Source organism: Astyanax mexicanus, chromosome 1, assembly GCF_023375975.1.
Source record: "Astyanax mexicanus isolate ESR-SI-001 chromosome 1, AstMex3_surface, whole genome shotgun sequence".
Taxonomy (NCBI): Eukaryota; Metazoa; Chordata; class Actinopteri; order Characiformes; family Acestrorhamphidae; genus Astyanax; species Astyanax mexicanus.
Window position 1 is genome coordinate 93,586,084 of NC_064408.1, and position 16,909 is coordinate 93,602,992.

The window sequence follows — 16,909 nt, forward strand, 5'->3', positions numbered from 1 at the left end:
AATTTTTGCACCAGGAGTGGCATAAAGTTATCCCGAAGACTGGTGGAGGAGAACACGCCAATATGCATAAACATTGTGATTAATTAACATTGTGAGTTATTCCACCAAATATTGATTTCTGAACCCTTAAATCTTTATGAATATGAACTTTGCATTATTTGAGGTCTGAAAGCTCTGCAGCTTTTTTGTTATTTCAGCCATTTCTCATTTAATGCAAATAAATGTTCTAAATGACAATATATATTTAAAATCATGTCCGATTATAGAATAAAACAACAATGTTAATTTTAGTATTTTACATATGTGTGTGTGTTTGTGTGTATTTACAAGCTGATCCAAACTTCTCCATTATGTATCCATTGAGTCCAGTACATTCTTTATCTTTCCTAAGTAGTGGTGGGACACTGCCAGCCAATCACAGAGCGGGAGGGCGGGGCTCGTCGGAAAACAGGTGGAAAATGTGCGTCGTGGCTCCGCCCGTTCCTTGTTAGCGCTTCGATTCCACTGTCAAATGGAAACTCCTTTTTACATTTAAATCAAGGGAAATAAACTGATGCACCTTGGAATGAACATACAAAGCGGTGGAAATGATCAGGCAGATTATGGCATTCCGATTTTCCAACGTTTATTTTATCTTTAATGTATCCAATATATTTAACATATTGTCTATGTTGCAGTAATGGGGGAAAAAAACAGGAAAACAAAGATTCCTTAAAAAAAGGTAAAACCCTGCTGAAAAACAGCCCAGCCATGTCAAGCTAATCAAGCTGGTTCATCATCTTAGCATTTGACCAGCACATGGTATGTGAGTTTGAAGTTTTAGCTTGTATACAAGCTAGACAACTGGAATGACCAAGCTGGGTTGACCAGCATGACCAGTGTGACCACGCTTGCTGATCTCCACGACCAGAATCACCAAGCAGAAAATGCTAGCATGGCCTCCATGACCAGCAAACCAAGCTTGACCACCAGCTGTGAACCAGCATCGTCAAATTTATATGAAACACTGATTGTGCTGGTCAGGAGCTGGTTACCAGTTTACCATTATAGAGTATATTTTTTGCCAGCATTACCAGCTTTTCAACTACCTTGACCATAGGCGTAGGAACCGGGGGGGAATATTAGAAATAGGTGGATTTGTCCCCCCCAAAAATGAAATCAGTTCGCTCACATCAGCCGTAATATTAATGAGGAGACAGACCGGACCAATCGGAGGAGGAGAGTCAGTTTGCTGTTGGGGAAGCCCCGCCCCCTCGCTGTGAGATTTAGCAGCGGGATCGGGCTGCAGCCGCTTCAGCTGATTTTAAAACAGATATGGATATACGGAGATTTTTCTAAAAGAAAGGTAACGATAGGCTAACCACGTAAACTGTGATGATATGTTTCTGATAACTGGTTAAAAATACACGTCTCTGAATCAAAACACACAGTTTAAACCCACTGTGATTAATAAACTGCAGCTGTGTTAGTGAGTTAGTTTAACTTAAATTAATTAGATAGGGAGTCAGGGTTAAAGAAAAAAATATATATATGTAATGTTCAACTTGACCTGTACCTGATCAGCTAATCACTATTTCATTTTCAAACTGTTTATTAATTTAGGATTGCAGGACTTAGTGTGAGCTATAATGAACGAAAATGAATTTAGCTAACTAGTTAACTAGAAGCTACATGTAGTGGATAGCCAGGATTTAGTACAGTACTTTATGTTTGTAGTTTAAAGCAGTTTCTTAACCCTGATCACTGCCCTAAATCTGTGTTTTCCACCTGATCAGCTAATAAACAGTCATTTACTGAGTTTACCTGTTAAAATCCTTTAGCCCCCTATGGAGCCTAAATTAATCATGTAAATCCAGCAGTGTATTAGACACATCATACCACCACTTTATTAAATGCCTTTAAAGCAGAGGAAGCTCAAGAACATGCAGAACAGTGTTAATATGCAGTAGAATATGTAAGAACAGGGTTGAGAAATACTGCTGTAACGTGACTTCTGTTCATTTGTAGTTCACAGTAAGACCACATCCTGACGTTTATAAAAATCTCTATGTAACTTAAAGTTACATTCTTTTACATAAAAGGACACCATCTTAAGAAGAGCTCTCAGTAGAAAAAAAAATAAAAGCGCAGGAGAAAATGTAAATATATGACAGAATTGACATGCCAATACATAATAATAATAATAATAATAATAATAACCAAATCTGTTATATTATTTTAAATATTAGGTGATAACTGATCATTTTTGTTATATGTATATAATTCAGACATTGCATGCATATTTTTTTCTAACAACAGTAACTGTAACGTGGAGTACCCTGTTTAGGTTGTAAAATCACCTTATAATAATAATTTACTTTTAATTTAAAGTAATTTCCACAAATGTTGTTCTAGGAAACTATAGGGTGGGCTTGGGTTCATATTGGCAAATGTGTCCCCCCCAATATCAAGCCCGCTCCTACGCCCTTGACCTTGACCATCAAAGACTATCTTAGACCATCTCAAACCAGCCACCAGTAAAAGCTGGTCTTGAGCAACTAAGGAATGTGTTAGTTTATGTTTCAATAACATGTTTATTATAAACTTAAACATTATGAAACTACAATAAATGGGACAGAGGAATAAGCATGATCAGATATATTCAGACTGGTACTTTACAGTGTCTCAATCTAAACTCACTAATAGTCACACGACCATATGTTGATACATTGATACTGTCAGAACCTGTGTCACATTCTGCTTCATCTATACTTCTGTGCAGCCATGTATTGCACTGTCTGAGCCAGGTGTAAATGCTTGGTGTGACCAAGGTTTGGGCCAAGAATATGAACACTGTTAGCTGGAACACACTGTCAGACTAGCAATATTACAAAATACAACATCATAAGCTATGGTATTATATAATACAGTACCATGAAATACAATCTCTGGAGAAACTGGACTGCAACTAGAGAATTGAAAGGTAATTGTAATTTACTGTAATTGTATCATTGTATAATGACTAGCATGTGAGCTTGTTTTGTTACTAGTTTTGAGGGAACATTATAGCTTGTGGGATTGTAGATTTAGGGGAATATAAAGGGCAAACATTGTAATTTTACAACACTGAATGCTCTAATAAACTAACACAAAAATGCATATTCACAGGTTCTTCTTATTTTTACCGTATCAGTACTGAGTGCTGAGACATTATTGTAATAATTAAATATTTGGTCCTGTCAAATAATATAAATAATGAAAATGGAGTCTGTGAATGTGAAAAAGATGCAAAAAACCTAACATTAATCACTGCAGCTGAAAGAAAAACAAATATTCTCTCTTCTTGATATCTCTGGTCTGGTAAAAATGCTGCTGACAGCTATAATGACCAGTCTGCATCATTAAAACTTTCACAACACATACGCATTTTATTCCCACAAGCCTCTATAGCCCTACCTCTATTAGAAACAATTAAGATAAGCTCCTTTAAGTACACCAGCCTGCATGTCGAAACATCATCACTTTATTTCAGCCCTGAGGAAGACTTGTTTTTCCTTTTACAGTCCATAGCATGGGCCTACAATAATGACATGAACCAGAGACACAACAAGGAAAGGAGATGTTAAGAACTCACCACCAGACCTTATCTCACACAGGGGTGGGTTGGCCAGAAATCAACTTTATCCCAGATGTGGTTACTCTACTAAAACATATAAAAAGCGTGTCATGCAGGGCTCAATCAGAACAGACCTCATTTGCATACATCAGACTTGAAGGTATAGCAAAAAATGGCCTGTTTATCATTCATATCATTGTGTGTGTTTATGCGTTATATTTGTTAATTCAGATAAGTTAGTTGATTTATTTGTGCCAGTTCAACTGGTGTTGGGTTGGAGGTGAGTAAGGTTCTCCAAAAGTGAGCCGCCATTTATGGAAGATGGTCTCTCCTGTTGTATTCAAAGTTTGCTTTACTCTACCTGGTGATGCTACAATTTGATGACATCACAGTAAAAAAGAAAATTTAGAATATGAGTCAATCATACTCTATTCATCAGCCAAGCAGTTTGCTTTTTAGTTACATTAGCTAACTAAAGATGCAACACGTCTTGGCTGATTTAATGACTGCATTTAATCAATTGATGTACATTTTGTTGCCTGAACGTTCAGTTCAGCGTCTACTATCTAGTAAAGACTGGAATTGTCCAGTAAACACAATGAAACTGTTCCGAGCAGCCTCATACAAGAGTCTAATGTACGCAGCTAACAAGCTTGTGTACACCATTTAGCATGCTCACTCTAAACTCTGTGTAGTAGTTCTTGCCTATGTGGTTCCTGATATCCTAGAATCAATTGTAATCTATAAATATGAGATTGTGAATAAATATGAATGAAGAAACTAAATACAGAAGTAACCAGATACTACATCATTTGTTTTTTTAAGATGCAAAACATTTTCTGGCTTGTAACCATGCTGCATTCATGAACAAGGAAGTTCCAACCTTCAGGTAGGAAAAATAAGTTTGAATACCATCCAACCGTATTTCCTAAGTCAGAATTCCTCAAAAACTGCTGGTGTTGTTTTTGCTATTTTAGTGTATGTCGCCAAACACAGGAAATGCCATTTTATTAAAAAAGATTTAGCCTTAATTTTTCAGTGATACATCCAATTAATTAGCAATAAAATGCTTAACCTCAGTAGCCAAAGAAGCATTTAGCCTTTGTCTGAATTAGCGCAGAAATAGTAGATTCTGACTGAGGAAAAAGAGTTCCATGAGAGAAGCCATGAATGGAGTATTAGGTCTAACAAGTCCAGAATTAACTATTTGATATTGAGAATTTAAACAAAATTAAACTATAAACGCTTTTATATGTGCTCTCACTGTAACTTCAGCTTGCCAAGCAGTAGGCACTTATGGCTAGCACACAGTAGCAGTAACACTAGCGCCTCTATTGCCCAAAGCCTACTTAATAAAGACAAATGGAAAAATACACATACCGGTAAGTATTTTTTGCTTTTTTGTAGAATTAAATCATTCTACTTTTTCTTAATTTACAGGAATATTCTGAACATGTAATTATAGACACTATTTTACCTCTTAGTTATTAGCTCTTAGCTCCATTCACACCTATTCATTGAGGACTCACTCGCAGGCTCCCTAGTGGTTTGCAGACATTTTCTGAAAAAACACTGCCTAGCCAAAAAAAAAGTCTCCACATGGATTTAACTAAGTAAATGATGTGGGGTTGATACTGTTGCTAAACCTAGACTTGACCATCTGCAGCATGTGCTGAAAGAATGAGATCAGCTGACTGCCTGAATATACTGAATATAGACCAGGTTATTCCATCAATAGATTTTTTCTTCTCTGATGATACGGGAATATTCCAAGATAACAATGCCAGGATTCATAGGGCTGGAATTATGAAAAAGTGATTCAGGAAGCATGAGATCATCATTTTCACACATGGATTGTTCACCATAGAGTCCAGATCTTAACCTTTTTGGGATGTGCTAGAGAAGCTTTGTGCAGCGGTCAGACTCTACCATCATCAATCTTGGTGAAAAATTAATGCAACATTGGATTAAAATAAATCTTGTGACATTGCCGAAGCTTAATGAAACAATGCCACAGTGAATGTGTGCTGAAGCCAGTGCAACGAAATGTTATAGCGTGTCTTGGTGGCTGGTGACCTCACAATAATTATCACAATAATTAACTCCTGTTTAGTTTAAACAGCTGTATCTATAGATATGCTATGTTGAAGCACAAGGTAGCACAAATAGAAAGAACACTGACTTTGGGATCATCCCCTCAAATTTAGCAGACTGATAATTCTCCATATGTGGGAACTGTAAGTACTAGCATATACTGTTAGTACTGCTGTATCATCATGTACTTTTTTCTCCATGTGTCAAAAAAAGAAGCCAACAAATGAATAAACGACATCATAAAGGATTCTGTGATGATTTAGTTAATTCACTTCATGATTCTAGACAGAATCAGTCAAATCTTCTTTGCTTGTGGATGTGGCTTTTGTGCAAAATCCATGCAGAACTGCATGAAAAGCAGAGGCATTGTGATCTGATTTTGTTTTTACAGTGAATAAAGAGGAATACTATGTATATTTGATTTTGATCCAAATTATAATTTTAAACTCTGACAATTTACTCACTTAGTAAAGGTGTAAAGGGGGCAGGAAGGGTAGACAGTGATGCCCCCAGGTGGAGAGGCTTTGAACCTGAGCCAGGTGCTTCCTCCTCCTCCTTTCTCTCCCATGTCCTTCATGCCCTGAGCTGCCTTTCTTCCATGCTAAACTGCACTCCTAGTAAAGCTGTTATTACCTGATTTGAATAACCGTCATTCGAGGGGCTTGAAGGGCTGACTTGACTTTCACCCCCACCTCCACCCCCTCCCGGCTCTCTCGATTCCTTCGCTTACTCTGAAAGGATTGCACAACACTGCATGCAAATATTGGCAGGGAGGTGCTAGCTAGGCCACAGGCTTGTCTTTCTTTTTTTTATCCTGTTGGATTTTGGCACTGAGCTCAGGCTGAATCATGCTGTCTGGGTATTTCAGGGATTTTAGCCAATTTACAGGCCAGAAAACTAGACGGGATAACATTTGGAAAAGAGTGGCCCCTGGTGATTTTAAATATGTTCAGCCTACCTTCCTGCTAGTACTGGGGTCAACTGTGATTCGGAGGTGAAATTTGAGAGGCCTGCTTGCAGAGCACTAGGGGGGAAAGATGCAAGAGGTCTGACTTTTCCGTGAGAACATTCAGAAGAATGTTGGCGGCAGTGATAAATGGTTAAACAGTACAAAGCAATGGTATTTGACTGACAGCAGTAATTTATGGCTCTGTGAGTATCTGATGAAATTACTGAAAACACTTTCTCAGTGTTTATACAATACATTTATTGCCTCATGTGTGATACCATAGCATAGCATTTCTCTCAGTGTTATTATCAATAAGGCCAGCCAATAAATAAATATGACGCACTACTGTGTATGATATAAAAGTCATAAGGTCAATATGTATTACAACAAAAGCAACATTATGGCCACTGTTAAACAGAATGCAAAACATTATACAGGGTCTATGAGGAAACAAACCAGGAACACAACACGATTAAAAGGAACATGAATGTAACTTGATTTGCCTGCATTGATCGGCAGAATTGTTTGAGTGTAAGGTCTTGACTTTTAAGTATTCTAAACATTTTGTTAGGACACTTCTGAAAGCTTAATGCTAACATGCTTTATCCATTTCACAACCACATCTGATATACACTCATTGATATGTGGCCACTGTTCTACTGGAATACAAAACTGTCCGGGTTTCAACTATATGGCTGATGGTTATATATTGTATATATTATTTCATTCAATGTCCCAGTCCCACTGGCAACACAACACCCCCTAGGCTTGATACTACCACCATCATCTTTATCAGTCAGTGTAGGCAAATAACTTAATCAGTCATACCTGACCACAAAACTCTTCCTCACTTTCTTTATCAATGTTGTTAACTTCAAAAAAAACTTTTGCAGCCTAAATGTGTTGATTTTTATGCAGGGCTTCTTTCTTCTTTCTTAGATGACAGTCTCTCCGTCCATGGCGATGTTCAAAGCATTTGACTGTAGACCCAAACTAAATTTCTATTCAGATGGTGACAGTTTGGATTTTAATCCAGATATTGGAAGAGTGGTTAAACCTCTGGATATTTTTAATTTATGTACAATGGTTTGAAATGATAAGGGAATGTGTAGTTGTGTAGAAATGTCTCCAAGAGAAATACCTGACTTGTGTAAACCTAGAATCACCCTTTTCAGACTTTGTCAGAGTGCCAAGGGCTTTCCCATTGTCTTGCCCTATTGCATTCTAACAGATATCAACCCCTAGTTACACCAATACTACATTAGACATTCAGTGAAAGAGGAAATTCATACAGGATCTTTATAGAGCAAGAGAAGCCCTCCACTGATACAAAATGAAAGATCCATAAGAAATGCACACACAATGTAATTTTTCCAGAAAATTGCAGTAAACTGGTAGGAATTAATGCATTTGTATTCGTTTTAAATGCGTATTTGGTACGTTCACACTTGCATTATAAGATGATTGGCTGATACTCAAGACTAATGAAGTGACCAGATGTAAACATGGTCTCTGTGTATAGATCTGTGGTGCTAAGTGATTGGTGCACCATTGTACGAACACAGTCTCAGCTAATTTATGACTCATTGAACCACGCCTGATAATGGCTGGTTGATAGCGTGGTCTTTCAAAACCAGTCCAGACCAACATGACATGACAAAGAACACTTGGTCATGCTTAGGACATGCTGTTTCCAAAAACTTTTAATGCTTGTTTTTCAGAACATCAGGTACTGTTTCATACTCAATGGTATATTGGATCTTGATATGCCTTCAAAGTGGCCGTCTGTGGGCCAGAACATAGAGCTTCTCCTGTTGGTAGTCCACTTATAGGCTTGACAAACAAGAAAAAACTAATGAAAACATGGAGGAGCTAAATTTTGCCGTGGTTTGGGCACACACACACACTCTCTCTCTCCCTCTAACCCACTTGCTTTGGAAATGCTCCTGACTTCTGACTCACTGTCCTCCTCCGATGCTTTACTCATGACTAAGACATCCCTACTTACACCTCCTCACACATTTTACTGCTGCATATAGAAAACCAAATCACTGTATCAAGCCCTGAGTTACTGGTAAGCTTTAATAAGCTTGGCCCACCCATCTCATTTAGAGAAGAATGTCTTAAAAAACACCCTTTATATTGTGTAGATATCTGCCTGACACCCACACAAAAGTGTTGTAATATTTAGATGTTTAGATCATTTATGTGTTATGAATGAAACAATAGCCTTCGTCCAGAGATAAGCACCTCCTCTAAATTTAGAAGTCATTTTGAAGAAACAATTTAATTTGTAGAAACAAAAAATCCAATTTCTGGCAAAAATGGATCACTTGTGCTTCTTGCCATAAAATGTGAAAACTGCAATAGCAGACATTTGGAAAAGAAAGTAACCGTGCTGTGTTGGCCACACCTCCACAACTGAGGGCTGATAGGAAAGTCCACAATGTCCTCTTGACAGTATAGTAAGATTCAGACAGACTGCATTAATGTTGTTTTATTTCTAGGTTCCAGACGTGTGCTCACTACAGTGGTCAAAATGAATAGACAAGTTTCAGGAGGTTAAAGCACGATATACTGTAATTTATAGAAGATTTTAGGTGTATCGTCACATCAGATTTGCACAACAGATTTTTAGAATAATATAATCACTGTTAAATATAAATAAATCATGTTATCAGTCTTGTTCATAATTTACTCTTTTTAAATACCATGGTGACATATATTTTGCAGCAATTTTAGCAGTGCTTCTGCATAGTTCAGAAGGTGGATTTTTACTTATTTTGAAATACGGATTAAATCTCATAACTAACTTTCAGTCTCTTACCCCTCCTTGCCTCCCTCTCTTTGTCGGTCTCTCACACACTAGTAGAGTTTATTTCCTCCATTAAAGCTCCATAAAGATCTGTTACATAGTTCACAATCTGTGTTCAAAGTTAAAAAAAAAGACACAATCAAACATATTTGAATATATATAAAATCTTATTGTGATGATTTTTTACATTCATTTATTTCCCATTCATTTATTTCCATTATGAAGTAAAAATATGATTAATCATGGCAATCATTTGTTTTCCGTTCATTCCCTTGAGAGCCCTAATTCTTATACACCATATGTATATACAATACATTGGCCTTTACATACACTTACTAGCCATAACATTATCACCACTTATCACCTAATAGTGAGTTATACTGCATGTACTACCACAGTAAGTCTGATGATTCAACCCATGGATCTCATCAGACGTCTGACATTGTTCTGTTTTGTCTGGCAGCAGATCTTTTAAGTTATGGAAGTTGAGAGGTTAGGCCTCCATCAGTAAGCTTTGGGAGCCCATGTCCCTGTCACCAACTCACTGTTTGCCCTTTCTTTCACCACTTTTAGTAGGTACTGACCACTAAACAAACGCTGAACAGCAAAACATATCTAAAGTGTTGGAGATGCTCAAACTTGCTGAGAATCTAATGCTTGCTGGCTTTGCCTGCTCACAACACATCAACTTCAAGAACTGACTGTTCATATGCTGCTTCATATGTAAATATCCCTCCATGACAGACGCCACAGTGGATGAAGATTTTTTTTTTTTTTACAACACCTATCTGTGGTGCTAATGTAATGATGATCGATGTATGTACAATAGACTGCACAGTTCTACTACTGTGAACAGATAAGAAGATAAACTGATGTCAGAGTTTAAGGTGAGGCAATTTTTTGTAACCATTTGGAACGTTTATGCACCCAGAGATTCTAGAGACCTTCTAGACACCCAGAGACCTTAGTTAGCATGTTAATAATATGGATTACTCACAGTCATTATTATTAAAGGTCAGGTGATAGAAGTTTCAAAGCTGTCCCTGTTACACCTGGTCAAAACATGCGAGTGCTATCTGGATTGTGTCCCGATAAGATTTTAACCACATGCATTTACACTCTGGTTATGCAAACCATACAGTAGAAGACTTTTAATAGACTGTTTAAAACCATTTATCTTGGCAGTAAGTATATTTTTACATTGACTTTCATTAAAAGTAAAGCTGCCACATTGGAGATTTAAAGTCTTTGCATGACAACAAAAAACACAGAAACTTGATCCCCACACAAAGCTCTGATTTTTCTTGCAAGCTTTAACAACCCTGGCTGCACCCAACCCAGTGGGAGGAAACAGAATGTATTTTATGCAAATTTTCCTATCACAGCACTACATGTTCTCCTCACGCATCAAGAGAAAGAATAAGATGATATTTACATGGGTCGGCTAATCAGCAGTAAACGTTAACTATTAAACCCAATATGCAAATGTAGTTTTACTCATGTGACGTCCATTAGGTCAATAATTGACCGAGACACAAAGGATTATAAAAAGTCTTCACCTGGCAGACTGACCAAAAGTCCACTGATCAGCCGCTCTAAACGTTTCTTCGCCACAGAAGAAAAACAGTCTTGGACACTTTGAAGTCCAAGTGAACAGCAGGCTTTAATGCTCACCTGCCAAACCTGCGTTTATGGCAGGAGCACCTGTCTCTGCTGATTATACCTGAAACCAATGAGTCCCACAAAGTGTTACTCAGCCCCATCAGCTTTTAAGTATTTTAACAGCTTCCCTATTCTGCGACTAAGGGCTCCGTTTGAGAGATAAAGACCAGGGTGATAAAACAAACCAAACACACTTATATATAAGAACACATTGTTCTTCGCCTTTTTTATTATGACACCAATTTCCAATATACATGTTACAGGTATTTTCTTCTTCTTCAGTGTATTGTACAGTTATTTACTGTTTCAGCCTATCCAAAAGAAAGGAAACAGAGTAAATTACACACGTATAGAAAACAGCTTCCAGAGACACTGCAACACATAAAGAGGGCAAGACAATGAAGGAATCATTAGTTCTTTTTTTTTTGTTTCCTCATAAATTTCACATTTTCAAAACGAAACAAAATGAAACAAAACAAAAAAAAACTATCAAAAAGTGTAGTGATGTAAATAAGACTCTGAAATAAAACAATCTTCAAAACAGAACAAAAAGTGCATTTTCTTTGGAAGTCAGAATAAACAATTAAGACTTAAATAAGATATAAAACAGAGTCTATCAAAAAAAAAAAAAACAAACAAATGAAACAAACGCGATAAAGGCAGACAATTGACTTCAAGTAGAAGGCCCCAGACAGCAGAGGGTCATGGGAAACTTCCCCAGCAGCACTCCTCACTTCTTTCTCTGGAAAACATTGGCCAGCATGGCACCTGAGGTGGTCAGCTGACCCATCTTACTCAGAAACTTGGTCTTTGCGTCTTCACCCACTAAACTTGCCGCAATGGACATGGACCTGAAAGAAAGGAACAACTTAAGCTATACAGTTCAACCAAGTTCAACTGCTGTGTCACAATAAAATATCGCTCTGATGCTTCTGCGGGGTGGAATTTAATCCACTCTTTACAGCAATGTTCTAGTATCTTGTGTAAAGTATTTATTAAAGAGTAGAGACTGTTACTGGTGCGGAGGGCACAAACTTTGAGTTTTATGCAGCAAACAGGACATCTTCTGACTATGGTGTATTCCATAGAATTACACAGCCTGTTTTTGTTAGTGAGCTTTTATGACAGAAATATGCAAATTCTTTCTGTTCCGATTGGGTATTATGTACTGTGCCTCATTTAACCTGCAGTCCACACCATATCCTTATCTTAAATAGATGGGCCACTATAACACCATTTCAAGGGGAGGGGCCAAAGCTGCTTTCAGATTAGCTGCTTTACAATTTAATTCAACAACTAAAATAAACAAGTAAAATATTTTTTTCCATTATACAGTCCTTTAAGTGCATTTGTCTAAACTGCATTACACAGTAACAGATTTACTATTAGTATAAACTGTAGGATTAGATTTGATATTTTCCATTTATTACTTCATTCACACAACTGTGCACTTAGTAAATTTTACAATTAGTTTAAAACAGTTGTGAATAAAAAAAGTGTATTAAAGTGTATTAATGATTGTTGTATTTTAGTTGTACAATAACAATACAGACAAATACAAAAATCACAATAATCATGGTTTGTGTTTGCCAGCTGGATTTTACAGTCATTGTCTTCCTGTGCTGGATTTACAGTGATGTGAAAACCAAATTATTATGTCAACAAATATCCAGAAAGCCACATCAGGATACTGTTGGTTATGCATTAAGCAACCAATGGTGACCAATACGATATTAAAGTTCCAAGATGTAACTGATCAGTTAAAAGTAAGCAGTTTTAGATGTGCTACTGTTCATTTCTTTTCAATTGAACCCTTAATCTCTTATTAGATAGATAGATAGATAGATAGATAGATAGATAGATAGATAGATAGATAGACAGACAGACAGACAGACAGACAGACAGACAGACAGACAGACAGACAGATAGATAGATAGATAGATAGATAGATAGATACTTTATTGATCCCCGGGGGGAAATTCTTGGCATCCAGCAGCAGGTTACACAATACACAAAGTTAAAAAAGATAAAATATAAAATATAAAGATACATATAAATACAATCAAATAAGAAATAGAATATACAGTGTAAATGTACAGTCTTCGTGTGTGTGTGTGTAATGGAGATGGAGAATGGAGGTAGTGCAGTTGAACACAATAGACAGTGAACACCAGTTGATGTGCATAATGTGAGGATAACTGATGTCAGCCAAACAGAAAGTGCAAATACACAGTTATATAATAATTTAAATTAAATTAAGCAGTGCAAAAGATACGTAAACAGTGCAAAAGATACGTAAACAGTAGATGAATTAACTAGTGAATGAACTACTAGTGCAAAATATGGTAGAACTATAAAAAGTGTTCTAGGCATCAGCAAGTCTGAGAGTGTGTCCATAGCTGGGGGTGTGTCCATGGTGTGGCCAGAGTGGCCGGAATGAAAACGTTTCACAGAGTCTTTAGTTTGCTGTGCTGAGAGGAGTTGAACAGTCTTATGGCCTGAGGAACAAAAGACTTTCGGAGTCTGTCTGTGGAGCAGGACTGGGACAGCAGTCTGCCGCTGAATGAGCTCCTCTGCCTGGTGATGGTGCTGTGCAGAGGGTGGTGAACATTGTCCATGATGTTCAGCAGCTTACTGAGGGCTCTCCTCTCTGCCAGTGGTGTTAAGGACTCCAGCTCTAATCACAGAACCAGCTTTCCTCACCAGCCTGTCCAGTCGTCCAGCATCCCTCTTGCTGATGCTGCCTCCCCAACACACAACAGTGTAAAAGAGGACGCTGGCTACCACAGACTGGTAGAACATCAGGAGGAGTTTCTGGCAGATGTTGAAAGCCCTGAGCCTTCTGAGGAAGTACAGTCTGCTCTGAGCCTTCCTGTAGAGGGAGTCAGTGTTCACTGACCAGTCCAGCCTGTCGTCCAGGTGCACACCAAGGTATTTGTAGGATTTGACCACCTCCACGTCGACCCCCTCGATGGAGATTGGCCGCTGAGCAGAGGGCCTGGACCTCCTGAAGTCTATGCACATCTCCTTGGTTTTGGAGATGTTCAGCTGCAGATGGTTCATCTTGCACCACATCACAAATTCCTCAACCAGGCTTCTGTACTCCCTCTCATCATCATTACGCACACACCCCACAATTGCAGTGTCGTCAGAGAACTTCTGCATGTGGCATGACTCCGAGTGGTATTTGAAGTCTGATGTGTACAGTGTGAACAGGACTGGAGAGAGAACAGTCCCCTGTGGTGCTCCTGTGCTGCTGATCACTGTATCAGAGGAGCAGTCCCTGATCCTGACATGTTGTGGTCTCCCAGTAAGGTAGTCAGTGATCCAGGTGACCAGGTGCATATCCACCTCCATCTCCATCAGCTTGTCTCTCAGTAGTAGGGGCTGGATGGTGTTGAAGGCACTGGAGAAGTCGAAGAACATGACCCTCACAGCACCTCCCCCCTTGTCCAGATGAGAGTGAGCTCTGTGCAGGAGATAGAGGATGGCATCTTCCACTCCCACCTTTTCCCGGTACGCAAACTGCAGTGGGTCCTCAGCATGGTGGACCTGAGGTCTGAGTTGGTCCAGCAGCAGTCGCTCCATGGTCTTCATCACATGAGATGTCAAAGCAACAGGCCTGTAGTCATTCAACTCCTTCGGGTGTGCCTTCTTGGGAACAGGAATGAGACAGGTTGTCTTCCACGTGGCAGGAACTCTCCCTATACGCAGACTCAGGTTAAAAACATGTTGGAGGGGCTCACCCAGTTGAACAGCACATGCCTTGAGCATTCTGGGGCACACTCTGTCCGGGCCAGCTGCCTTCCTGGGGTGAAGTCTCCTCAGCTGTCTCCTGACCTGGTCAGCAGTAAAGGTTGGTGGACTGGAGGAGATGATTTGTCTGCCAGTTGATAGTGTTGATGGTGGTGATGATGAAGATGGTGGAGGTGAGGGTGATGATGGTGCTGATGAAGATGGTGGAGGTGAGGGTGATTGTGCTGATGGTGATGAAGATGATGATGGAGGTGAGGGTGGTGGTGGTGGTGGTGATGATGATGACGGTGATGATGTTGATGAAGATGGAGGTGAGGGTAATGGTGGTGGTGATGAAGATGGTGGAGTTGGAGTTGAAGGTGATGGAGATGGTGGTGATGATGGTAGAGATGGAGAAGATGTTGGTGATGCTGCAGGAGGGTAGGAGGAGGGGGCAGCAGGAGCAGGACAGTCAAACCTGTTGTAAAAGTTGTTGAACTGGTTTGCTCTGTCCACACCGCCATCTACTGGGTTGCCGTTGTTGTTCTTGCACCCAGTGATGGTTTTCATTGCACCCCAGACTTCCTTCATGTTGTTGTCTTGCAGCTTTCTTTCCACCTTCTTCCTGTAAGACTCCTTGGCCTCTTTAAGACGTACCTTGAGTTCCCCCTGTACGCGCTTCAGCTCTACCAAGTTTCCGTCTTTGAACGCCCTCTTCTTTTGGTTGAGGAGGTCCTTGACGGAGCTGGTAATCCAGGGTTTGTTGTTTGGAAAGCAGCGTACAGTCTTTGTGGGAACAGCAACATCCATACAGAAATTCAAGTAGTCCGTAACACAGTGAGTCACCCCCTCAATGTCCTCACCATGTGGGTGCAGCAGCACGCTCCAGTCAGTGGTGTCATAGCAGTCCCTGAGGGCTTCTTCTGCTTCAGGAGACCAGACTCTGAATGAGCGTGTGGTAGTGGGCTGCCTCAGTACCAGTGGCTTGTACTGAGGCTGAGCCATTAAACCATATTTTTTAAACAGGACAGCTAACTTGGTCATAGCATAGCATGAAACAACTGCATTTAAATGCTCCATAATGTTTTTTTTCTTTCTTACTGTATTATAGATAAACGGTGCAGAGTGAGCAGAAGTGTGTCTCTGCAGAGGACTTGTAAATAAGGCATCTATAAGTCAAAGTAATGGAAAAAGCTTGTTTAATTAAGTTAGATAAAAGAGAGGCTGGAAAATAGTAAATTCACAAATGATTTATAATGTTTTTGGTATATAAAAATATGAACAGGAACACTGGGAGTGATGTAATGTAGTAAATCACCTTTAAATGTGTCAAAACCCAGTATTGCGATATATTTGGAAAATATTGTGCTATTAAATTGGATGAACGCTGCCCAAGATTAGACACATTTGAGCCATTAATGCAGAAGCATACATACAATCCAACAAACACAAAGATAACTGTTTGTTAAAAATGTAACTTAGAGCTGTTCTGGCTGTGGCTATTGGCCAGTGTATGGATGGAGCTGGTTGGCCATAATCACAAGTGACTGTGCCAGCGGCCTGCACGGCAGATCGGAAACCTCAGCAACTGGAGCAACTGAGTCAAACAAACTCCAGAGTAAGGAGGCCTGGTTTTGACGGAAAACAATAAAAACAGTCCAATTATATTTGATATTAAAACTGCAGGATCTTCCTTTTTTCCTTTGAAACCTCCCAAAAATAATAACATACAGTCCGATGTTGAGGTCCAGTGCTTTTTGTGTGATCAGCCACAGGATAATCATGGGAGAGATTTATTAGCTGCCGTGACCTTTAATACTAGAGCTGAGGACACCAAGATAAGAGTCACCATATTATTTCTTTTCTTTCTTTCTTTCTTTCTTTCTTTTTTTTTTAACACAAACAGCATTTAAATCACAAAGATTTATAGGAATACTTTAAGAGGAACTATATATGAAAAATATGTGCTAGCTTAAGAGATAATTCATATCATAACTGTTAAATGCAATAATGTACTTATGTATTTCTAGGGTTTTTGGTATTGGTATGTTTAACATAA

The 16,909-nt window shown here is 38.9% G+C and overlaps 1 protein-coding gene across 7 annotated transcripts in view; it reads right to left on the reverse strand.

Moving 5' to 3' along the window:
* Positions 1–11,309: 11,309 nt before the first annotated feature.
* The window catches only part of relch (RAB11 binding and LisH domain, coiled-coil and HEAT repeat containing), a 65,582-nt gene continuing 59,982 nt past the window's right edge, over positions 11,310–16,909 (reverse strand). For all 7 annotated transcript variants that reach the window (XM_049485741.1, XM_049485735.1, XM_049485759.1 and 4 more), the window contains one exon: positions 11,310–11,966. In XM_049485741.1, coding sequence (XP_049341698.1) covers positions 11,846–11,966 — 121 coding nt within the window. In that variant the 3' untranslated portion in view covers positions 11,310–11,845. The remainder of the gene's footprint in view (positions 11,967–16,909) is intronic.